At 36.3% G+C, this 26,365-nt stretch overlaps 1 protein-coding gene across 5 annotated transcripts in view; it reads left to right on the top strand.

The window, feature by feature from the left end:
• EXOC6B (exocyst complex component 6B) overlaps positions 1-26,365 on the top strand; it is a 703,452-nt gene that overhangs the window by 488,336 nt on the left and 188,751 nt on the right. For all 5 annotated transcript variants that reach the window (XM_007970248.3, XM_073023072.1, XM_007970245.3 and 2 more), the window contains one exon: positions 1,855-1,996. In XM_007970248.3, coding sequence (XP_007968439.1) covers positions 1,855-1,996 — 142 coding nt within the window. The remainder of the gene's footprint in view (positions 1-1,854; positions 1,997-26,365) is intronic.

The following is a 26,365-nucleotide window of genomic DNA, read 5'->3' as shown; positions in this document are numbered from 1 at the left end:
GGGAGTCTAGCTTTCACTTGTGTTTGTCTTTACATACAAGCATATACATTATGGATCACAGTCTTCATACCCCTCATCCTAGTAGCTTCAAAAAGTAATTCCAAAGAAATTATCCAAATTATATAAAATTATGTAAGTTTTAAAATGTATTATGATATTTTTTATTTATAGTTTTTCTGTTTAAAGCCTGCTAGAATCATACTGACCCAGTATAACATATGAAAAAAACATATAAAAGGGACACTGTAGTCATCCTCTTGCATTTTCATGATCTCTTACTAGAACTGACTTACTCTGTTTATAATAGCCAAAACAAAAAGAAAGAAAGAAAAAGAAATAACCTAAATATCCAGCATAAGAAGAATGGCCAAATAAATTGTGGTATACTTCCAAAAAGGAATACTATGGAACAATTAAAGGAATAAACTACAACTAGATGCAATACACTTCAAAATTTTCACATTCATAATATTCAACTGAAAAAGGAAGTTGCAGAAGGACCTACATAATATTATAGAAAGCTTCAAAATGTGTAAAATAATACAACATATTGTTTCTGGTTATATACTTGTCATAATAGTACTTTTAAAAAACAAATGGGATGCCTAATACCAATAATGGTCATCTCTGGGGAGTGGGAGGAAAATGATTAAGGAGGTCACACAGGGTCTTAAACTGTATTTGTAATGTTTAGGGGATACGTAAGTATTCATCTTATGATTCTGTATTTTTCTGTATGGCTGAAAGATTTTGTAATTTCAAAAAAGAAGGATGATTCACTAAATTGATCATAGTCTTTTTAAAACATATATCATCCTGTCTTTTGAAAAAGATGATAAATAACAGATATGAAATTTATATAATTCACTAAATGTAGAGTACTTTGAATCTTTTAAAGAAGACACTAAAATATTAATTTTAAAATCCATATTTTCAAAATTGACCTAGAGTTTATATTCATAAATCTCAGTATTTTCTAAGTAAACAAAATGCATCCCCTCAATTATTTTTTTCAGGTAACCTTTTTGTTTTAAATAATTATTTTCTTTTCTTTTCTTTTTTTTTTTTTTTTTTTTTTTTGAGATGGAATCTCACTCTGTTCCCCGGCTGGAGTACAGTGGCGTGATCTTGGCTCACTGCAAGCTCCACCTCCCAGGTTCACGCCAATTCTCCTGCCTCAGCCTCCCAAGTAGCTAGGACTATAGAAGCCCGCCACCACGCCTGGCTAATTTTTTGTATTTTTAGTAGAGACGGGGTTTGATGGGGTTTCACCGTGTTAGCCAGGTTAGTCTCGATCTCCTGACTTTGTGATCCACCCACCTCGGCCTCCCAAAGTGCTGGGATTACAGGCGTGAGCCACTGCGCCCGGCCATAATTATTTTCATTTTATATGTGTTAAATCATAAAGCAGTAAACACTGGTTTCTAGATACAGTAGGGATTATTGTTCATATTTGATTTTCAAGAATTTTTTAACTTGGAAGGAAGTTTCTGAAATTTATTCTCTGTAGAATATTGTATTCTACAATATTGTAGAATATTGTTTCTCACTTTACTTAAGATTTCAAATATTGTTTGTCTGCTTTCAATTTAGAAAAGAAGTAATTCTTGATTAAACAACTGGGCTTTGTGAATTTTACCTTAGTGTTACAGCTACTGATGGTGATAGAGCTATTATATAAGATGATTGCCATCAGATGTTAATTCCAAGATTATTTGAATGGAAGGGTATTATGATGAGGAGAACTTTAGGAAAATTCCTAATTGAAAAAGAAGTGATTTTAAGTTTTGTTGAAATTTTATTTTAATTTATGTTAGATTCATTAACTTTATGATTTACACTCTTGTATTTCAGGGAAAGGTGGCCCAGACAGCGTGTATGTCAGCTTGCAAGCATTTAGCTACATCCTTGATGCAACTTTTGTTGGAAGCTGAAGTGCGGCAGCTCACCTTGGGAGCATTACAGCAGTTCAACTTGGACGTCAGAGAATGTGAACGTAAGACAATGACCATCCCTGTGCTTGTTTGTCTTACCAGCAAACTCATTTCTGTGGGGTGAAAAATGTTTTAGGTGTTTAGGGTCCTTGTTCCTAATGGAGTCAAAGAATACCTAGATAACAGAGATAACTTATAGAACATCTAGAAATAGAGTTTATCAGCAAGCTAATTTGAACTCCCAGAAGTGCTTAGATCCATATTTAAAACAGAAGATCTCTAGCTACAAGGAAGTTTGCAATCTATAGGGTGATATAAGGGAGGCGTGCATTTAATAGACACTAAAGAAAACTCAATTGGTCCAAAGGCTTCAGAAGAATGTAGCTTCTAACACCTTTCTTCTAATATTCTATTTAAAAACTAGCTACATCTTATATGCAAACTCTTGTTAGTCTAAAGAACAAATGGTGTGTGCATTAATTAATCAGAAATGTTTTCTATTATAAGAAATAAAAAACTTAGAGTGGCTTAAACAAATAAATTTTATTTTTCTCAAAGGCAGACAATTGCTGTATTGGTTTAGTTGCTTAGTGATGTCATTATGGACCCAAGCTCTTTCGTTTCTCCTCTTTTGGTATAATTAGAGTGTGAACTCTTCATTTTCATTTATATTACAGTCAGAAGAGACCCACATTCAAGACAGGAAATGGACCAATCTTCACCTATTCCTTTTATTAAGAAAATAAGAACCTTTTAAGGAGATCCCTGACAAACTTTCCTATATGTCTCATTGAACAAAACACTGCCATATGATCACTTCCAGCTCTATGGGAGGCTGGGAGATTGAGTATCTGACAAAGTGAAATAGGAGCATCATTATTGGCATAGTTGACTCATCATAAATCATCTACTCGAAGTTGAATGCAAAATTAGGCTTTGGTTAGGAAAGAATGAACAGCTGTCAGTGAGAAATGAAAATGAACAAGAAATGATATGACTCTTGGAATTCTTTTATACTAAGAAAATTAAACTAATGAGAAATTATATGAGTCTGCTCACACTCTTGGCCCACATTTTTATTTTACTACTTACTGGTTTCCTTTGCTTGACTTTTGATATGTGGAAATTAAGGTTTTATTGGCAATGCTATTTTTAATTTAAAAAGGCATTAATAGGACTTCCAGTTATAGCCATCACAGAGTAAAAGGTATTAAAGTTATCCTTTTGCCATAAACAATTATAAAATTGAATGAACTACGTGAAGCAACCCTATTCATGCATTTGACAGAAGACAAAAAAGGCAGTGATACTTCAAAGAAAGGGAAACACATAAGGTAATCTTGCCATTCTCCCCATTTTTCTGTCTGGGGACACTGTCTAAATAGTAACATAGGAAAGTAAAGCCCAAACAAAAAGCAGTGTTTTTACAAAGAAAAGACAAAAGCAAAATCCCAGAGACTGGCTTATAGGGCTGGTGTGACAGCTGGGATTGGTGGAGTAAGGTACCAGAGAGCAGGAATTGTTTAAAGAAGTAGTTCTATTAATCAGCACTGGAGAGCCCTTGAGTCTTTGGTAAAAAATTTAGTAGCCATGTGCAGTGTGAAACTGTGTGAGGCTTGGCAGAGAACAGCCACTGGAAGTCTGTGAGATGAATAAGGGTGCCAAAGGTCACTGGAAACATACACAGAAACATTGGAATTCTGACCAACCAGAATGAAGGAGTCCAGCTAAACATCTTTTGCATTCAGTAAGACCCCAGAAGATGATGTCTTAAGAGTGCTACTCAAAGCTCTAGAGGAGGAGCTCCTCTGTTTTTTTTTTTCTTAATTGTATATGTTCATCATGTACATTTATTGTTTTGAAATATATATACATTGTGGAATGGCTAAATTGAGCTAGTTAATATATGTATTACTTCATATACTTTTTTGGGTGGTTAAAAAAACAAAGTCTCCTTTCTTAGCAATTTTCAAGATTTCAGTACATTGTTGTATAATAGATCTCTTGCACTTATTTCTCCTAACTGAAATTTTATATTATTTGATCAATATGACTCAACTTCTATGAGTTCATTGGCAGCCACCATTCTGCTGTCTACTTCTATGAGTTCAACTTTTGTAGATTCCATGTATAGGTGAGGTTATGCACTATTTGTCTTTTTGTGCCTTTTCTTACTTAACATTAGGTCCTCCAGGTTCATCCATGTTGTCACAAATGACAGGATTTCCATCTTTGTAAAGTTTGAGTAATATTCCATATTTTATTGTCTATTTATATTACATTTTCTTTATGCATTCCTCCACTGATGTACACTTAGATTGATTCCATATCTTGGCTATTGTGATAATGCTACAATGAACATAGGAGTGCGGATATCTTTTTGGCAAACTGATTTCATCTTCTCTGAATATATACTCAGTAGTGGGATTGTTGAATCATATGGTAGTTGTATACTTTAAAACTACTTGAGGAATTCCCATACTGTTTTTCTTAATGGCTGTACTAGTTTACATTTCCACCAATAATGCACAAGGATTTCCTTTTTTTCACATCCTTTTCAACACTTGTTATTTCTTGTCGTTTTGATAGTAGCTATTCTATTAGGTATGAATTGATGTGTCATTATGATTTTAATTTGCCTTTCCCTGATAATTAGTGATTCTGAGCATCTTTTCATATTCCTGTTGGCCATATGCATATCTTCTTTTGAGAAATGTTGATTCAGGTCCTTTACCTATTTTTTAATCGAGTTATTTTTCTTGCTGTTTAGTGTGAGTTTTTGACATATTTTGAATATTAACCCCAAGAGCTACTCTTGACCCTAACAATTTCGCAAGATAAAGTGACTCTGCCGATTTAAAAAAAAAAAAAAAAAAGGCCTTCCAACAAAACTCAACGGCCTTTGAAGGATGAGGAAGAAAAGACAATTCCACACTCTCAAGCACATAGCATACACAGTTTTACAGCAGAAAGCTAAAATTTGACACGCAGAGAAGCAAGAAAATGTTACCCGTAACAGAAGAAAAGATAGACAATAGAAATAGATCCACTGATGGCACATATGTTGGAAATTTCAGACAGGGGCTTAAAATAATTTAATATAGTCAGTAATTTAAGAGAAGATGGACATAGTACATAACTGGGTTCAGAGTTTCTCAGGTTTGAGAAACAGTATTAACACACTAATTTAAATAGCTCAAAAACCTTTAGCAAGATAAATACAAAGAAAGCTACACTGAGGCACATTGTAATCAGATTGCTAAATAAACTAAAACAAAGAGAAAAATTTTAAAGCAGCCAAAGAAGAAAAGGCGTATTACATAATGAAGAACAGTGATAAGAGCTACAGCCAACTTACCAGAAACAGTGCAAACCAGAAGGTAGTAGAATATCTGTAAAGTCCTGAAAGAAAAACAAAACAAAACCTGTCAATGAAAACTCTGTATCTTGTGAAAATATCCTTCAAAAATAAACGGAAAATAAAGACATTTTCAGATAAACAGTAGTTGAATTTGTCACCAGATTTGCACTACACAAATGTAAAAGGTAGTTTTCAGGGTAAATGGAAATGATACTATATGTCACCCCAGATCTATAATATAGATTACATTGTTCAAAGATGTCTACAACAGTATCTCCCTTACCACATTTTTTTCTAGAATCTTGAGACTACTTCATTACGAAATGGCATCTAATTCCCCTCCCCTTGAATCTGGGAAAGCTTGTGAGTTGACTGTAACCAACAGAATATGGCAGAAGTGGCCCTTTGTGACTGAGGCAAGACCGTAAAAAATGGTGCTGCCTCCATCTTGGCTGCTGTGTAAAAAGTCTAGCTATGCTGAGGCTTCCAAGCTTGAAGAAACTTAAGCAAGCTCATGTGGAAAGACCACATGAAGAAGGCTTGAGCCTGTCTTAACAGGTGCCTAGCTAATTTCTAGCTGTCTCATTTCCAGTGTTTTCTTTCTTCTGCTTACTTCTCGTTTATTTGCTCTTCTTTTGTTAGTTTCTTTTAGGTAGAAACTTAGATAATTTATTTGAGATTTTCTTCTTTTCTAATATGAGCATTTTAGTATTAGAAATTATTGTCTAAGTATTATTTCGGCCACAATATACAAATTTTGATGTGTCATGTTTTAATTTTTATTCATTTCAGTATTTTCAAATTACTTTTGTGTTTTACCTATGGGTTATTTAGAAATGTGTTACTTCCCAAATATTTAGAAAATTTTTAGATCTATTAATACTTCTGTTTTAGGTTTCTAGTCTACTTTCATTTTGATCAGAGAGCATACTTTATATAATTTCAGTTCTTCTAAATTTGCTGAGACTTGTTTTATGACCCAGTATATGGTCTAGTCAAATGTTCCATTTGCACTTAGAAAGAATGTGTTTTCTGCTGTTACTGTGTGGAGTAGCCTATAGACATCACATGGGTAAAGTTGATCGACAGTGTTATTCAAATCTCCTGTATTCATACTGACTTTCTTTGTAGTTGGTTTATTAATTACTGAGAAGAGTTGAAATCTCCAGTTATATTTATCAATATCAATCCTGTCAGTTTCCATTCTATCAGGTTAATGCATTTTGAAGCTCTGTTATTGGGTGCATACTACTTAGAACTGATATTTCCCTATGAGGCACTGATTATTATTATGATGAAATGACCCTGTTTATCCCTAGTAATATGTGTTATTTGAAAAAAATATACTTTTTGTGATACTGGTATTGACCCACTCAACTTCCTTATGACCTTGTTGTGTTTGCATAAGTATATCCTTTTCTATCGTTATCTTTTAATTTTTTTAAAAAATATAAAGTTGTATACAGCTTATAGTCAAGTTTTGCTTTTTTTTTTTTGAGAGGCTGGAGTGCAGTGGTGTGATGTCTGCTAACTGCAAGCTCCGCCTCCCAGATTCACGCCATTCTCCTGCCTCAGCCTTCTCCTGCCTCAGCCTGTAGCTGGGACTACAGGCGCTTGCCACTACGCCCGGATAATTTTTTTGTGTTTTTAGTAGAGACGGGGTTTCACCATGTTAGCCAGGATGGTCTCGATCTCCTGACCTTGTGATCCGCCCGTCTCGGCCTCCCAAAATGCTGGGATTACAGGCGTGAGCCACTGCGCCCGGCCAGGTTCTGCTTTTTTATTCAATATGAGAATCTTTTATTTTTCACTAGGTTGTTAGGTGACTTATATTGAATGTAATTTTTTAATTTTTGTAGGTATATAGTGGGTATATATATTTATGGAGTACATGAAATATTTTGATACAGGCATGCAATGTGTAATAATCACATTGTGAAAAATGGATTATCTGTCTCCTTAAGCATTTATCATTTGTGTTATAATCTAATTATATTCTTTTAGTTATTTTAAAATGTACAATTAAATTATTTTGACTATTGCCACCCTGTTGTGCTAATATTAGGTCTTATTCATTTTTCTAAGTATTTTGTACTCATTAACCATCCCTACTTCCCCTCTCAACACTCTGCTTCCTGGCCTCTGATAACCATCCTTCAACTCTCTATCTTCATGAGTTTAATTGTTTTGATTTTTAGATCCTACATATAAGTCAGAACATGCAATGTTTGTCTTTCTGTGCCTGGTTTAACACCTATCATAATGACCTCCAGTTCATTAAAATGACAGGATCACTGTTACAAATGACAGTATTTTTTTTTTTTTATGGCTGAATAGTACTCCATTGTGTGTAAGTACCACAGTTTCTTTCTCCATATATCTGTTGATGGACAATTAGGTTGCTTCCAAATCTTGGCTATTGTGAATGGTGCTGCAAGAAATATGAGTGTGCAGATATAAAATCTCTTTGATATACTGATTTTCTTTCATTTGAATAAATACCCAGCAGTGGGATTGCTGGATCTGGATCTTATGATATCTGTATTTTTACTTTTTTCAGGAACTTCCAAATTATTCTCCATAGTGGATTTTTTTCTTTTTTGGAGACAGGGTATCACTCTGGAGGCGCAGGCTATACAGTGGCGTGACTTGGCTTACTGCAATCTTTGCCTCCCAGGCTTAAACGATTCTAGTGCTTCAGCCTCCTGAGTACCTGGAATTACAGGTGCATGCCACTATGCCTGGATAATTTTTGTAATTTTTAGTACATTTGGGGTTTCGCCATGTTGCCCAGGTTGGTCTCGAACTCCAGACCTCTTGTGATCCACTCGCCTCGGCCTTCCAAAGTACTGGGATTATAGGAGTGAGCCACCACACCGTCTCCATAGTGGTTATACTAATTCACATTCACAACAACAGTATATGAGAGTTTCCTTTTCTCCACATCCTTTCCAGCATTTGTTATTGCCTGTCTTTTGGATAAAAGACATTTTAACTGGAGTCAAGTGCTATATCATTGTAGTTTTGATTTACATTTGTCTAATGGTCAATTATGTTGAGCACCTTTTCGTACACCAGTTTGCCATTTGTGTGTGTTCTTTTGAGAAATGGTTATTCAATTAGTTTGCTCATTTTTAAATTGGATTATTAGGGTTTTTTTCCTATAGAGTGTTTTATCTCCTTATATATTTGGGTTATTAATTCCTTGTCAGATGGATGGTATGCAAATATTTTCTACTATTCTGTGGGTTGTCTCTTCACTTTGTTGATTATTTCCTTTGCTGTGCATAAACTTTTTAACTTGATGTGTTCCCATTTGTCCATTTTTGCTTTGGTTTCCTGTGCTTATGAGGTATTAATTAAGAAATGTCTGCCCAGGCTGGGCACGGTGGCTCATGCCTGTAATCCTAGCACATTGGGAGGCCGAGGCGGATGGATCACTTGAGGTCAGGAGTTCCAGACCAGTCAGGCCAATATGGTGAAACCCTGTCTCTACTAAAAACACAAAAATTAGCTGGCCATGGTGGCACACGCCTGTAATCCCAGCTACTCGAGAGGCTGAGGCAGGAGAATTTCTTGAACCTGGGAGGTAGAGGTTGCAGTGAGCTGAGATTGCTCCATTGCACTCCAGCCTGGGCATTGCAGTGAGACTGCATCTCAAAAAAAGAAATGTCTTCCCAGTCTGATATCCTGAAGAGTTTCCCCAATGTTTTCTTGTAGTACTTTCATAGTTTGATATCTTAGATTTAAGTCTTTAATTCATTTTGATTTGCTTTTTATACATGGCAAGAGATGGGGTCTAGTTTCATTATTTTGCATATGGATTTCTAGTGTTCCCACCATAATTTATTGAAGAGACTGTTTTTTCCCCAGTGTGTGTTCCTTTTTTGAGACAGAGTCTTGCTCTGTCACCCAGGCTGGGGTACAGTGGCGCAATCTTGGCTCACTGTAACTTCTGCCTCCTGGGTTCAAGCAATTCTCCTGCCTCAGCCTCCCGAGTAGCTGGGACTACAGTCACGTGCCACCACACCTGGCTATTTTTTTTGTGTTTTTAGTAGAGACAAGGTTTCACCGTGTTAGCCAGGATGCTATCTCCTGACCTCATGATCCGCCCACCTTGGCCTCCCAAAGTGCTCGGATTACAGGTGTGAGCTACCACACACCATGCCCAGCCAGTGTGTGTTCTTGACATCTTTGTCTAAAAGGAATTTACTATAGGTATGTGGATTTTTTTCTGGGTTCTCTATTCTGTTCCGTTGGTCTGTGTGTCTGTTTTAATGCCAGCACCATGCTGTTTTTATTACTATAGCTCTGTAATATGATTTGAAGTTAGGTAATATGATTCCTCCAGTTCTGTTCTTTTTGCTCAGGATATCTTTGGCCATTCTGGGTCTTTTGTGGTTCCATATAAATTTTCTGATTGTTTTTTCTATTTCTGTAAAGAATGCCATTGGTACTTTGATAGGAACTGCATTGACCCTGTAGATTGCTTTGGGTAATATGGGCATTTTAACAATATTGAGTCTTCCAATCCATGACCGTGCAATATCTTTGCATTTTTTTGTATGTGTCCTCTTTAATTTCTTTCATCAGTATTTTATAGTTTGTAAGATCTTTTACTTCTTTGGCTAAGTAAATTCCTAGGTATTTAATTTTATTTGTGGCTATTACAAAGGGGATTACTTTTTTATTTCTTCTTCAGATTGTTCACTGTTGGCATATAGAACTGCTATTGAGTTTTGTACACTGATTTTGTATCCTGCAACTTTATTGAATTTATCAATTCTAATCGTTTTTTTGGTGGAGGCTTTAGGTTTTTGTAAATATAATATATCATCTGCACACAAGGATAATTTGACCTCTTCCTTTTTGAGTTGGATGACCCTTTTTTCTTTTTCTTGTTTAATTGCTCTACAGGACTTTCAATACTATGTTGAATAACAATGGTGAAAGTAGGCATCCTAGTTGTGTTTCACTTCTTAGAGAAAAAGCTTTTGGTTTTTCTCCATTCAGTATGATACTAGCTGTGGATCTGTCATACATGGCTTTCATTTTGTTGAGGTAATGTTAACACCCAGATTTTTTAGGGTTTTTATCAGGAAGGGATGTTGAATTTTATCAAATGTTTTTCAGCATCAGTTGGAATGATCATATGGTTCTTGTCCTCCATTCCCTTTGTATATTGTATCACATTGATTGACTTGTGTATGTTGAACCATCCTTGCATCCCTGGGATAAATCCCACTTGGTCATGATGAATGATATTTTTAATGTATTGTTGAATTCAGCTTGCTAGTATTTTGTTGAGAATTTTTATGTGAATATTCATCAGAGATATTGGCATGTAGTTTTCTTTTTTGATGTGTCTTTGATTTTAGTATCAGGGTAATACTGACTTTGTAGAATGAGTTTAGAAGTATTCTTTCCTCCTCTATTTTTCAGAACAGTTTGAGTAGGATTACTATTAGTTCTTCTTTAGATGTTTGATAGAATTCTGCAGTGAATTGGGTCCCGGGCTTGTCTTTACTGGAATACTTTTTATTATGGTTTCAATCTTGTTACTTGTTATTGGTTTGTGTTCTAGGGCCTGAAATGGGGGCCTCATGACTCTGCCTAGTGCCCTATCCTACTGTGGCTGAGCTGGTATCTAAGACACATGACAGAGTCCTCTTTATTCTGTTCTTCTTAAGAGGAAGGAAGGACTCATTTTCTAGCTATGAGCTGCACTGCCTGGGATTGGCAGAGAGGTGGCGCAAGCATTCTCTTAGCCTCCCTGGCTGGGTTACTGCCCAGGTCACAGACTACCCTAATCCTCTGGCTCTGAGCCCAGCCCAACACTAAGAGTTGCCTTAGAGTCGCATTCCTTGTGTCCTAGACTATCTTTCAAGTTTACTTAGGACCCCAGAGCACTTTGGCCTGTGGTAATGAGGCTTGCTGAGAACTCAAGTTCTGACCTCGGGAATGGATGATTCTCCTTTGGCTAGGTCTGGTCCAAATGTTCCCTCCACGTGTGGGTTCTGACTGAGCCCAGCCAGCACAACTTTTTTCTCCACTGTGACAGGGCAGGACTGAGGTCAATGTAAAGTCCCCCAGTTGCTGCACTCTCCCTTCCCCAAGAGCACAAACTCTCCAGGCCATTCAGCCACTGCCAGGGGCTGGGGGAGGGGTGGCGTCAGCAATACAAGATTGTCTTTCTGCCCATCTTCAATGCCTTTTTTAGCGATATGATGTAAAAATATAGGTAGCGTGATTACTCACCTGGTTTTTGATTCTTGTGCCAGTGCTTTTCTGTCTGCAGATAGTTGTTAAAATTTGGTGTTCCTGCAGGGGTGGGGTTGGGGAGGGGGAATCAGACAAATGATGTAATCTTACATTCTGCCATCTTGTTCTACCTCCTGAATGTAATTTTCAGTATGCTTGGGCTTAAATCTATCATCTTGCTATTCATTTTCTATTTCCTTTTTCATACTTTGTCCGTTTATCTTCTTTCATTGCTTTTTTTTTTTTAGATTAACTGGTGTTTTTTATGTGATCTATAGTTTATTAGCTCAAACTCTTTATTTTATATTTTAGTTTTTGTTCCTGGATTTACAATATACATCTTTAACACAGAATACCTTAAAATAATATTATGCCATTTTGCATTAATGTAAGAATCTTACAAAAGTATTGTTCTTCTATCTATTGTCCTTTGTGCTATTGTTGTTATACATATTACTTCTACATAGTCTATAAACGCCACAATACATTATTACTGCATCTTTGCTTTAAACACTCATTTGTTTTATAAAATGTCTAGAAATGATTAATATATATTTCATAATTACCCATGTGTTTACTATATTCTGCATTCTTCTTATCTTTGTGCAGATTCAGATTTCTATCTGATATCATTTTTATTCTACTGAGGAGCTTCCTTCAGTGTACATTATAGTACAATTCCACTTATGTTAAATTCTCTAAACTTTTTTTTTCTGGTAAAATCTTCAGAAATATATTTTCACTGTATAATGAATTCTAGGTTAACAGGGTTGTTTTTTTCTTTCAACATTTTAAAGAGTTCTAACTATTTTCTTTTGATTGATATAGTTTCTGATGATAAGTTTTTTGTTATCTTCATTTCTTTGTACAAATTATGTCTCATTTTCTCTACTTTTTTGAGATTTTCATCACTGGTTCTCAGCAATTTCATTAGACTGTGTCTTTTCTGTGGGATTCTTTAGGTTAATTCTGTTTAGAATTCATTGAGTTTGGACATGCAAGTTTATACCTTTTATTAAATTTGAGAAGGCTTTTGCCATTATTTCTTTGAATATCTTTTCTATCTCTCCTTTTTGTCTGAAACTTCCTTTACATATATTTTAGACCACTTCACATTGTCCTGTAAGTTATTGATATTCTGTTTATTTTCTTTTTAATCTTCTTTTCTTCTTTATGCACTTCACTTTGAATGCTTTCTATTGATGTCTTCGAGTTCTTTGAACTTTCCTTTTGCAATATCTAATCTGCTGCTTATCTGTTTTCAATGTATTTGTCATTTGAGGTGTTTTTTTTTTTTTCACTTTTATATGAACTCCATTTGGTTATTTTTGATATCTTCTATTGCTTTCTTCATAATATTCCTGTTCCTCTACCTTGTTAACACATGGAACATTCTTGTAATAGCTATGTAACAGTCCTGTTCTACCAGTTCCATCATGTGTATATTTTCCAGGTTATTGATATTGTTCACCGGATTATAGGTCATATTGTCCTGTTTCTTTGCATCCTGGTCATTGTTTACTGGATTCCTGAAATTTTACATTTCATATTGTTGGATGCTGTATTTTGTTGTATTTCTTTAAATAATATTATATTTTGTTCTGACGTAGATTTTAGTTTTTTGCAATTGGATTCATTCGATACTTTCTCAAGTATATAGCGGGTCCATAGCAGTTTTTTGTCTAGGTCTAATTGGTCACCAATTCTAAAGCAGTACCCTTGGGAGAATTCTGCTTGATGCTTTGGATAGCTCAGAGGTCTTTAAACTCTGGCTGGTGGAAACACAAAGTATGGTCATCCCTGTAAGACTTTCACAAATTCTTTTCCTTTTCATTTCTAATGGTTCTTTCTCCAGCCTTTGGTAATTGCCTCCTGTACATACACAAATTAGTACTCCACCAAATACCGAAAGGACCCTTCTGTAATTTTCCTGGATGCTCTCTTTTGCAGCATCCTCCTTTCTGATACTCAGTCCTGTAAATAATTGTTGCCTTGAACTCCTGGGCTCTAGTTTCTGACTTTTCAACTTAGTAAGACAACCATGTTCTGTTTCAGTTCTCTCCCTTCGCCTGCTTTGTAGCACAGCCTGGAAGCTGCCTCTAGGGTAACTTGCCTCACTTGCTGTCCTGTTCTCAGTATCATTATGTCTGTGGGATCATAATTCTGCATTACCTCTTGTCCAGTATCTAAAACCATTTTTTCAGACTCCTTGTACAGTTTTCTAGGTTTCCAGGATGTTTTTACACTGGAAAGATTGGTGCTGTGCCTATTAGTTTATCATAATCAGTAGCAGAAACAAGTGAATACTTTTTAAGATTTTTAGGGTTTTTTTTTTTAATGAAATATCTATTCATTGTGGAAAATGGTGGGGGGAAAAAAAAAGTACAGGAAGAAAATAAAAACTACCCTAATCTTACCATTCAGAAATAAGCACACTCCTATGCCTTTCATCTAGACATGGTAATATGCAATAGCAACAGAAACGTTTCTAGAAGTTGCCCGCCACATTCCTTACATCTAATTAGCCAAAATTGTTTCACATTCCTCTGTCTTAATCAGTTATTTAGTAGGAGATTGAAAACATAATGATTGGCTAAAACAATCAAAATTGATTCTTGAGAATGAAGTCATCCTTTTCTGAACTTTGAGGAAAAAGTAGAAGCTCATTCTCTTATAAAGAAAGGAAGGAAAGGGCTTTGGTGTAGGCAATCAACCAATACCACTGGTTAAATAACAAAGTCTGGTGAATTTTGGGGAATGACCAACTACAAGACTGCATTTTTTACAGAGATAAGAGAGAAACAGGGATGAAGGATGATAAAGCTAAAATATATGCACTTTCAGTAGGAGTGATGATGGACTGGGAGAAGCACTGAAGAGTAAGAATAATGACCATCTTAAGGCCTGATTTTGAATGAGCAACTTCTTCTTGAGAGAGCTGAAGGAGAATCTGCATCCTTAATGCAGAGCCAGCTTTCAGTTAAGACTAAAAGAGCATTTAATGAAAAAGTGGAAACACAAGAGTTTGTTAACCATGTACAAGAGATTCCAGAGAGCCAATATCTTATCTGAAAAGCCATTTGGTATTTGTAATAACCTTTCAGACTTAAAATCAAATTGAAGCCAACATTTCAAGGGCATGACAGTCCACGAATAACCATAATATCAGCACTGAAAATTTTTTTCTTCATATATTGTGGAGCCACTAAGGTTCATTGATTTAGAATTTAATGTTTCATTCCTGATTGGCAGTAATTTGTCTGTCAAGAAACTTTTCATGGACATTTATTTTACTTTAAAAGAAAGAACTCTATTCTATGTTTTTCCCTATACCACCCCCCTCATTTTTTTTCTTTAGATGCTCAGTGGTCTATAAAAAAATCTTAAAGAAATGATACATAAAATTCAAGTAACTATACAGAGGCGTATAAAAGCAGTCCCAAATGACAAGATAATTAACACTTATATCTTTCTACCCAGTGGTTTGTGCATGAGGTATTTTCCCTTTTTGTCTGTGAGTCCTTGGAAGAACTGTATAGGTCCTAAAAGAAATCAAACTGTGGACAAGATAAAATGTGAATATACCTTGAATGTTTTTGAATATGAGGTCAGGTCTGCCATTTTCTTAGGTCCCAAATGCATAGAGGTGTTATACGCACTACCAAGAGCCTGAGATATTCAGCTAGGATAATGTAGTCATTAAGAATATAGATTTTAGAGTCGCTTCAACAGAATGGATTCTGGTTCCCACTTACTTTTAGTGTTACCATATGTAAATTATTTAACCCCTTACAACTCCATTTATGAGGCAGGAATAATAATAGTACTGAATATTATAAAGATGAGAGGGTTTGGATTAAATGAGACAATACATGAAAGGCTATATTTCATTGTGTGGCAAAGCAGTAAATATGCACTAATTATTAGCTGCTCCTATTTTTGTCATCATCATCATCATCATCATCAGTAGCAGCAGTTAGCAAATCTGCTAATTCATATTAAGCATATCCAGCATGTCTCAGAAGGTCTTTTGCAGAGTACTTGGAACTTTGTCACAGTTTGTGACAGGTTTAATTTGGTATAATACATTGATTTTGCTTCTTGGTAGTTGTCTGTGAAACTTCTATGGCTGTCCTGAAAGGTGTGATCCAGAACTGATGATTTTCTAATTCTCAGCTTGATGATTTTACAATTAATCAGTTCAGCTCTTTTCTACAGATGGTAACTACTGCTTAGAGTGCCATTATGTAACAGGAGTATTATTGTTAGGTAATTCTTGCTGACAGGCTACCAAATCAAATAACTCTAAGGTGGAAGTCACAAAATTTACTAGGTGTGATGAAGTCATCACTTTTCCTTTAAAAATTGATAATGACCTCTGTGTTTTTCTGCTTTGTGTGAATTTCATCTTAGATCTCTGTATGTTTGTATGTTTTATATTTGGTTTTAAACGTTAGAGCACTGGTTCCTGGCAGAGAAACTGAGATTTAAACACCAGCAAGTGTTGATTGCCTACTAGCTTCTAGATCTAACTTAAGCTATTGTATCTCTCATGCACTAGGATGTTCAGTCTGTGTCTGGGTTTGGAATTTCCTATGCTTTCTCTTTGTATATTCAAAATGAGGAAGTCTAGATTCATATTCCAGCTCAACCACTTGTTACCAACATTAATTCAGTAATCTGCTCATTCAGTCAGCAGATACAATTTGGGCACTGCTCTATGCAAAATACCATGGTTGGAGGCTGGAGATAAGATGAGAAATCATGGATTTTAAATAGGAGGGTGACTCTATTAGATTTGTATTTTCAGAAGGAACTTGCATTTCGCAGTAGCCTCAGAGACTAGTTAGAAGGCTATTGCAGTAATCTATGGTAGAGATGATTTGGTAGCCTCAGCATATATTTGTATGATAATTCAAGCCACGAGAGTGAATGAATCAATTCATTTAACCTCTCAGAGCCCATCAATAAGCTAGAAATACTAATTCCTGCTATATTTGTCTCACATTACTGTTATAAAGTCAAATGAAATAATATATATAAAATCATTTGAAACAGCCATGGAAATGTTATTTATTATAATTTGTTATAATTATCATTTCTTTATCTATATGCCTTTATGTGTTTTCATTCATATTTCCACTGATTTATGGTCTACAATATTAAACATTTTCAGTTTTCAATTATCTGCATAGCTCCCTAAATTATTCAAAAGATTGGTACATTAAAAATATAACTAAACCAAATCCAGGACACATTTCTTTGCAAAGAAATACAGCAACAATTGCATCTTTTTAAATGTAATGTAATCCATCATTTCCCAGGACCCCTGAATCTTTTTCACAGCATAAACTGGATCCATGAACAGGAGGGATAGAATGCATCTTATCACATTTCTCTCAGATCTTGATGATCAATTAAATATGCTTTGGTTTAATTCTTTTGAAAGGGCACAAGGGCTTCTAAAGCCTTCCATATCACCATTCTTATCATAATAACCCTCACTCTACAGGTAAGGAAACCAATATAGAGATTTTGCCTAAACACAGGATTTAGGGAAACAGCTTCAGAGTAAATTCTTGGTCTCACTGAGTCTATTGTGATATATACTAGCGGCAGAACAGCATTTACTACTTAACCTCTTCACTCTGACTGAAAGATCACATCATCCCTGAAGAATTTATTTTATCTCAAAGTCAGTATCCAATAGTTCCTGAAAAGTTTGAAAGTTTCCATCTCTTTGTATATATTCACAAAAGTAAATGGCTACAGGTTTGTGATATAGCTGAGTCTACGCTGACTCAGGTGTGAGATGTTTTCGTGAATATTAACCAGGCAGTCCTTAATAGACTTGCTTGTGGTTTTGTCACTGGGACATCAGAACTAAAGAATCTTTATAAAGAGATCTCACTGAACCCTAGGTACCGGGCATCAACAACTACCAATTGGCATAACTCTGCCTACTTCATTTTGTTTTCTCCACTACTTGAGCCCAGCTATCCTTGCCTCTTCAGTTCCATATACTTAATTATCCACCTTTGGTCTGAGATTCCCTCACAGGGCTTCAGGCATTCCATTACCAACCTCTTCCTAATGTGTGGAAAAGGGAATAGTGGGGAGTCCTGAGGACCCTGGTGAGAAACACAGGGCAAGCATATATGACAGATCCACACCAGCATTTTTCTTTTGCAGCCTTTCAAGTTTATATTATGCAAAGGGACCTTTACATCAGCAAACTGTGAAAGTAACTACTAGTTACTACATTAAATCAATCTTCTCCAGTGAGGTGTCCTAGAGTAATTAAGTTGTCAATCAAAATTATGTTTAATTGTCCTTGAAGAAGTAGTGCAAAATGCACAACCACACAGTTTTCCTTGTTTTTGCTGAGTTTACCTAGAAAACTCTTACATTTCCTTCTGGATATAATTCCTTTCTTCTCTACTTTTATTTTTCTTTTTAACCTTAACACATGTTGTATGTAGATCCTAGTCACAAGACAAGATTCAGTAAGGGACAGAGCATAGCAGAGCAAAGTGCTACTCTTCTCTGGGAATGGAGTTGCAGTGGAAAGTATTTTGGAGAAGAATAAGGGATCGAGGTTCCATGATTTCTTTTTTTTTTTTTTTTTTGAGACGGAGTCTTGCTCTGTTGCCCAGGCTGGAGTGCGGTGGCGAGATCTCGGCTCACTGTAAGCTCCGCCTCCCGGGTTCACGCCATTCTCCTGCGGTTCCATGATTTCTTTTACTATCCTTGCATTTATCAAGAAAATATGATGGGATTATGAAGGCTACAGAAACTTGAAATCAACTTATTTGATTTTCAGCTTACTCAGCTATCCAGCTGCAGAAGGAAGGGGATTATTGCAATAGAGCTTCATTATAGTTCTGTGTTTCCTTAGATTCCTGAGATGGGCATTCTAGGAAGGATGAGAATTGGCCTCATTTTTATCCTAAGTTACCCAGTGTTGTTAAAAGTGATCACTTGGCTTGTATTCCTCAATTTCTTTAAATTGATAAATGGCAGCAGACACTAGTCCTCCATAGCTTCTCCCTCAGTGGGAACATAGTCATAAGTGACTTAAGATAATACCTTAATTATGAGCTTGGCTGCCATGTTCCACAGACTGTTGGCCTTCCATCCTGGGAAATGAAGTTGTACTATAAAAACGTATCTGAGAAGTCCAGGTGCAGTGGCTCACGCCTGTAATTTTAGCACTTTGGGAGGCTGAGGCAGGCAGATCATTTGAGCTCAGGAGTTTAAGACCAGCCAGGCCAACATGATGAAACCCTGTTTCTACCAAAAATACAAAAATTGGCTGGGCGTAGTGGCACATGCTTGTGGTCCCAGCTACGTGGGAGACTGAGGTGGGTGGATTGCTTGAGTCTGGGAGGTGGAGGTTGCCGTGAGCTGAGATTGCGCCACTACACTCCAGTTTGGGTGACAGAGCAAGACCCCATCTGAAATAAAAAAAAAAAAAATATCTGAGGCTGGTTAATTTATAAAGAAAAGAGGTTTATTTGGCTTAATGCTCTGCAAGCTGTACAAGAAGAATGGTGCCAGCAGATCCTTTTGGTGAGGGCCTCAGTAAGCTTCTACTCATGGTGGATAGGGAAGGGGAAGCAGGCAGGCATGTCACATGGCAAGAGAATGAGCAAGAGAAGTGGGGGAGGAACCTCGCTCTTTTAAACAGCCAGCTCTCACATAAACTCATTACTGTGGGGAGGGCACCAAGCCATTTATAAGGGCTCTGCTCCCATGACCCAAACACCTCCCACCAGGCCTCACCTTCAGCATTGAGAATCATGTTTCAACATGAGATTTGGAGGGGACAAATATACAAACAGAAATATACAAACAAATATACGTATCGGAAGGGAAGTCTCAATCCCCTTTCCCTATCATTACCTGCTAACTAATTCCAAACATTCTACTTTCTCTTTTGTTTGGCAGCTCATTCCCTAATAATATTCTGTCTTAATTACAGTATGTTTATTTACAACTGTCTTAGCCCATTTGTCTTGCTGTAACAAAATGCTTGGGACTAGGTAATTTATAAATAATAGAAATTTATTTCCTACAGTTCTGGAGGCTGGAAGTTTAAGATCAAGGTATTGTCAGGTTTAGTGTCTGATGAGGGCCTGAAAACTGATTCCAAGATGGTGCCTTATTGCTGCATCCTCTGGAGGGTTCAAATGCTGTGATTTCACAAGGTAGAAAGGGTAGAAGGGCAAAAAGGGCCTAGGTAGTTTCCTTCATTCCTTTTGTAAGATTACCAATCCCATTCATGATGGCTGAGCCCTTATACCCTAATCACCTCCTAAAAACTTTACCTCTTAATCCTGTTGCATTGAAGATTAAATTTCACCATGAATTTTAGAGTGGATACTAACATTCAAACAATAGAGCAAGGAGCAAAAATCTATTCAAACCAGTTCAAGAATAGAGGAGGGCTTATTTTAAATATACTCATTTCATAGAGTCTAAGAAAAAGGTAAACAGTAGATTAGTTAGGGCAAGGATCTTGTCGCCCCACTCAGTCCTATCTCCTTCGGACTTAGCATAGTGCCTGCCATATGGTACATTAATAATAAATATGTTTTGAGTGAGTAAATATGATACAATTAGCAATTACTTCAGTTTCTAGATCTGTTTGGTCTGCTCTGAAGATGTGAGGGAGTTGAGGTAGGAAGTAGCTTGGGATAGATATCATGAGATGTGAATAATAGGGAAAACTAGGATGTGGTTGCAATCTTAAGGAATATTCTCTTAGCATGGTATGCAACTGGAGAGTCAGTGAATGGCAATTTTGGTACATACATCCTACCACAAACTTGGATGGATTATAAAGCCATATTTACTACCAACAGTCAATTCTTAATATGCCAGCAATATAATACATAATAATTAAAATCTTAGGTGATGGAAATAGATAGATTGTCCTTTAAAACCTGGATCTTCAATGTAGTAGTTTGGGCATACTCAACTTCTCTAAACCTTATTTTTTTCATTTGTAAAATGAAATTATATTTGTACCTATCTCATAGACATGTGATGACTAAGTGAATAATTGCTATTGTAAATGCTCAGTAATTGTTAGCAGCCATCATCATCATTGGAAAGAGTACTGGGCTGGAGGTCATTGTATTATAACCTCAATTTTGCCAATGGCTAAGTATAGTCTTGGTCTTGGGTATTCATTAAACCTTGTTTGGGCTTTGGGCTCCTCATTTATAAAATGAGAAAGGTGGTCTAGGTGATGTCTGAATTTCCATTTAGTTCCAAGATATTAAGATTTATTATGAGAAGGGGAATCATGTGGATATCTTTATGTCTGTGGAGAGTTGTTGTAAGTATTAAATGAGACAATGCATGTGAAATGCTTTACAGATGACAGAACATAAATACATATTGTAATTATTAGATAAATATTAAATATGTTTATGTGGTTTTCATTATAGTTATATAATATGCCATGTTTACCAGAGGACTTATACAGTAGTCCCCCTTATCTATGCAGTATATATTCCAAGAGCCTCAGTGGATGCCTGAAACCATGGATAGTACTGAACCTTATACAGTCGTACATTGCTTAGTGACATGAATGTGTTCTGAGACGTTCGTAAGGCGATTTCATTGTTGTGTGAACATCATAGAGTGTACTTATACAAACTTAAATGGTATATAGCCTACTACACACCTAGGCTACAAACCTGTACAGCGTGTATAGTACTATATACCATAGGCAGTTGTAACACAGTCAGTGGTAAGAATTTGTATCTAAACAGAAGAGGTAATGTGTTACACTATGACCTTTCTATTGCTACAGCATCACTAGGCAATAGGAATTTTTCAGTTCCATTATCATCATTTTTTTTTTTTTCAGACAGTCTTGCTCTGTTGCCCAGACTAGTGTGTGGTGGTACTATCTCGGCTCACTGCAACCTCTACCTCCCGAGTTCAAGTGATCCTTCTGCTTCAGCCTCCTAAGTAGCTGGGATTACAAGTGTGTGCCACCACACCCGGCTAATTTTTGTATTTTTTTTTTTTAGAGACAGAGTTTCACCACGTTGGCCAGGCTGGTCTCAAACTCCTGGCCTCAAGTGACGCACCTGCCTTGGCCTGTCAAAGTGCTGGGATTACAGGCATGAGCCACCGTACCCAGCCCAATTCCATTATAATCTTATGGGACCACTATCATATATACGATTGATTGTTGAGTAAAACATCATTATACAACACATAACTATATATACTATGCTTTTTCCTATACATGCCTCCCTATGTTAAAGTTTAGTTTATAAATTAGGTACAATAAGATATTAACAATAATAACTAATAATAAAATAGAACAATTATAACAACATGCTCTTATGTAATATAAATATGGTGTCTCTCTCTCAAAATATCTTACTGTACTGTACTCACCCTTTTGTGTTGATGTCAGATGATAAAACGCCTGTGTGATGAGATGAAGTGAAGAGAATTCCAGAATTCAACAATTTACACATTTTAAATTACACCATTCAGAGTGGTGTGATGAAATCTTGGCTGTCCCACTTAGGCAAATGAATCATCCCTCTGTCCAGTGTGTTCACGCTCTATATGCTACCTGCCCGTTAATCGTTAGTCACTTAGTGGCCATCTCAGTTCTCAGTTCTGCTTTTTTAGTATGGCAGTGCTCGTGTTCAAGTGACTCTTATTTTACACCAATAATGGCCCTGCAGTGCAAGGGTAGCAATATAATATTTTCAGCCAGTGGTTGACCATAGATGACTGAAACCGTGGAAAGTGAAATGGCAGATAAGGGAAAGACTACTATATTCAGAGTATATGCAAGCAGAAAGCAGGTTTTGGGTGTTGGCTCTTATAAAGTGAATGGCCATATAATAAGGTCAATAATTTTTTACTAAAAGAAAATTTATATGTGATTCTTTAAGGCGGGACTGTCTCATATAGTCTGCCTTATACTATTTACTTTGGGGTAGTGTTAGTTTTTCTGTTTTGTTTTGTTTTGTTTTTTTGTTTAAGATACAGGATGTTGCTATGTTGCTCAGACTAGAATATGGTGGCTATTCACAGGGGCAATCATAGCACACTACAGCCTTGAATTCCTGGATTTAAGCAATCCTCCTGCCTTAGCCTCCTGAGTAGCTAGGACTACAGGCATGTACCACCATGCCTGGCTGGATAATGTTGGTTTCAGAGGAAAATCAACCTGTCTAGTCAAGCTCTGAAGCACTGTAGTATTCTGGTAGAGACGTTTAGTGTGGTTATGGGTGAGATCAGAGTTGCCGTAATAAAACGTGTTAGCTAAGCAGTCCTGAACGTCAGAAGAAACTAAAGAATATGAATAAATTTATTTTGGAAACTTGGGTATCTGAACATGAACATACTGGTAGAAATGTATTTTAAAAATAAAAGTTGGCTCTATGTGAAATTAAGGAAATCTTGGGAATGTTTAATCATTGTAGCAAACAGCACCATTTCATAGTAAGGAATCTTATAAAACATTTTAAATGTACTTCCTTTTCAATTAAAATATATTTTAATACCTTATCCAAAGGATACTTTACAAATTGCGTCTTAGACATTTGATACCTCCTCAAGAATTAAAAGAGAGCAGTCTTAAGAATGTAAGGTTTAAAGAGAGACAAATGGAGGAAGTTTGAACCCAATAAAATTTTAAACTTCATCTACTAGGTTAAATGAAAATAACAGATGTCCCTTTTGTTAGAGAATTTATAGTGCTTTAAAATGCAAATTTCCTATGGGTGGACTACTGAAGGACATGTTGTGTGTTTCAGTATCAATAATTTTCAATCCCTTACCTGCTATCCTTAGCCTCATCCTTCTGAATTATAATTGTAAAATAAGCTGCTGCTTTTTGCTGTCTCCAATCTGAGAAACATTAAGGTCAAAAGATTGATGATAGACTTCAAATTTGTGTGCAGAAAAATAGACTTGTTTTCTATAATTTGCAGTGCACTGCACATGTGAAAATCTAAGGATAGTTAGTTGTTATTGCTTTAAAATCATGAAGACTATAACTTGCTTTATGAGAAAAGCTCCATGGCTAATGAATTTTCTCTTTTGCTTGCCCGACTGGTTAATGGAATCAGAGAAATATTTTATATTTTTTACAATAATGCTTTCATTCTCTACTGGAAATATATAGGGATTTGAGTTGCCAATCTTTGTTAGTGCATACCCTCTTCATTCATTTTATCATTTGGTTTCCTTTTTTTCAGTTTTGTTCTGTATTAGTGTTTCAAAATTCTCATTTGAATTTAATAATTGCAGTGAAACATATAGATTTACAAAGGAGAATCATTAAGTTGGCAATTATATATATATGAGTGTGTGTATATATGCATACAGTAGTCAATAGTTCATTCATTCTCTGTGTTCCTTGTTTTCTCTGTAGGAGCTGGCACACTGCAGATATTTTATATAAGAAATTATACCTAAAACTCAAGTGCAGTAGGAATGTGTAGGATGAAAATAGCGACCATAGTCTTGTATCATTTTTTCAGGCACACAGCTCTCAATCAACTTATGTAAAAGCTTCTTTGGAAATTTATAGATGGTCTCTCCTCCACCTCCCAGGCCCTTACCAGCTCTTTTTAAAAGCAGGATTGAGTTTGGATTCTTAAATCTAAAATGGTGAATGGTGTGGGAAGTACACAAACTGCAAATCTTTTTGTCGTCAAAAATAGGCAGTACAAAAGCTCTGCTTTGTTTGCTCTTATCTTACCATGCCTACAAGGCTTGTCCTTGCTAGGTGCTGTGCTTTTATGATGTGCCTTTCTTAGCTATGGAGAACCCAAATAGAAACCCTCCTGGCCATTAAAATGGCAGTGTCACTTCTTTTTGACCACAGATGATGGACCCTATACTCTCTGAGAGGGCTTTTCTCAGACATGGGTCAATGAGTAGTGCCCACTCAGCAGTTATTTTAGTTTATAGGCTGAAGTTCCTTGAATTCCAGAAGAAAAGGCAGTCATTGTTTCTCTGAGCCCATTGCCATATACCTGGTCATTTGATAGTAGGTGCTGCCAACCTGAACAGCGGGGGCAAGCAACCTGTTCCTCCTTATCTTGGCCTAAGATGCCATCCTTGTCAAGAAAACGGAGATGGATCATGCTTCTCTAACCTTGACATACATCATTGTCAAGCCATGCTATTGACTTTCAGAGACTGGCCAACAAAAACAAAGTACTGTTTCTGGTAGCAGAACTTACTTGGATGCTGCGAATGTTCGTGATGAGGGAGTACAAAGGACCTACTACATGAAAGATCATAATTCACAAATGAACTTCTTTTCTGTGGCAAGTTCCCTCAATATCCTGAAATGCTGTCTGGCTGTTTGGTAAATATGGTACTTATTCCATCTCTAGCTATAGACAGTGGCTGATTGCTCTTTGAAACTGTTTAGCTGTTTCCTTCTGGTTTTATTTCAAGGGATATTGGGGTAGGGAAGCCATTGGCAGTGGAAGATCTAACTTATTCAACTAATAGTTTCTAAAAGACCATTTTCCTGATACATGGTTTTGAAAAGGAGAGGGACAAATTTATTTTTTAGTTGTTGTCCCAAGCTTGCTGCTCCATCCCTCTTTCTCTGCATTTTCAACTTTAATTGTTTCAGATTTCATTTCTTATTTTTTGCAACTTTGAGACCTTCTACACCTTAAGTTTCATGGACCAGAAAGAATAAGTAATGCCATTTCAAAGAAGAACAGTATGCTGTGGTTATTACTATTTTCATATCACTTGACCCTGATTCCAGACTTGGTAAAACATGTTTTGTCACAGTTAAAGTAGTATGTTGTAGGATTTTCTTAATTTCCAAAGGCTTTTTACTGTTGATTTTTTTACTAGAAATTTTAAGAAACGATTATTTAAAATTTTCATTACAGCTGGGCATGGTAGCTCATGCTTGTAATGTTAGCACTTTGGGAGGCTGAGGCGGTTGGATCACTTGAGGTCAGGAGTTTGAAACCAGCCTGGCCAACATGGTGAAACCTCGTCTCTACTAAAAGTACAAAAAAAGTAGTTGGGCATGGTAGTGGGTGCCTGTAATCCCAGCTACTTGGGAGGCTGAGGCAGGAGGATCGTTTGAACCTGGGAGGCAGAGGTTGTAGTGTGCCGAGATGGCACCACTGCACTCAAGCCTGGGTGATAGAGTGAGACTCCATCTCAAAAATAAAATAAAATAAAATAAAATATAAAGTTTTCATTGTGGAGATTGATCCTCATAATTTGCTTGAAAACACACAGAAGCATTTTCAGGGATAAATGAGCCAGTAGAAAGAACAACCCATCTTAATCGTCATTCCAAACCGGAGACCTTACCATTAGCTCAAGGGCAGTGTGTGGTCATCTCTTTCTGCTCTATCAACTAACTCCAAACATCACCTCAGCTGAAAATTATTTTACTTATTTAGCACTGGTGCCCCTCCTTCCATTAAGCCATTTGTTCTTCCTTTCACCCATGTAGGCCAAAATCCTAATGTTCGTAGTATGCCCCAATCTCCCAAGAATTTCTGATGCATTCACTGCTCTTGCTTGTCTCCCAGTGTTTACACTGATATATTTAATATATTTTTTGGCCCTCGCTTCATGTTGTTAGGGCTGACGTCAGTAAACTGTTTATATTAATTGAGCTCTTTTATAGGGTATAAACCGGTAAACCATATTAAATACCATGTCTATTTAGAAATTGTTTTAATTGTTGCAAGTTAACAGATTTCTACTCGGGTCTACAAGAAGTTCCCATAACATTTTAATCCATCTACTGTACAAGGTAGAA

This window comes from Chlorocebus sabaeus, chromosome 14 (genome assembly GCF_047675955.1).
Source record: "Chlorocebus sabaeus isolate Y175 chromosome 14, mChlSab1.0.hap1, whole genome shotgun sequence".
NCBI classification, from domain to species: domain Eukaryota; kingdom Metazoa; phylum Chordata; class Mammalia; order Primates; family Cercopithecidae; genus Chlorocebus; species Chlorocebus sabaeus.
Note: the sequence above shows the minus strand (reverse complement) of the source record. Positions and strands in the feature narration are given on the sequence as shown.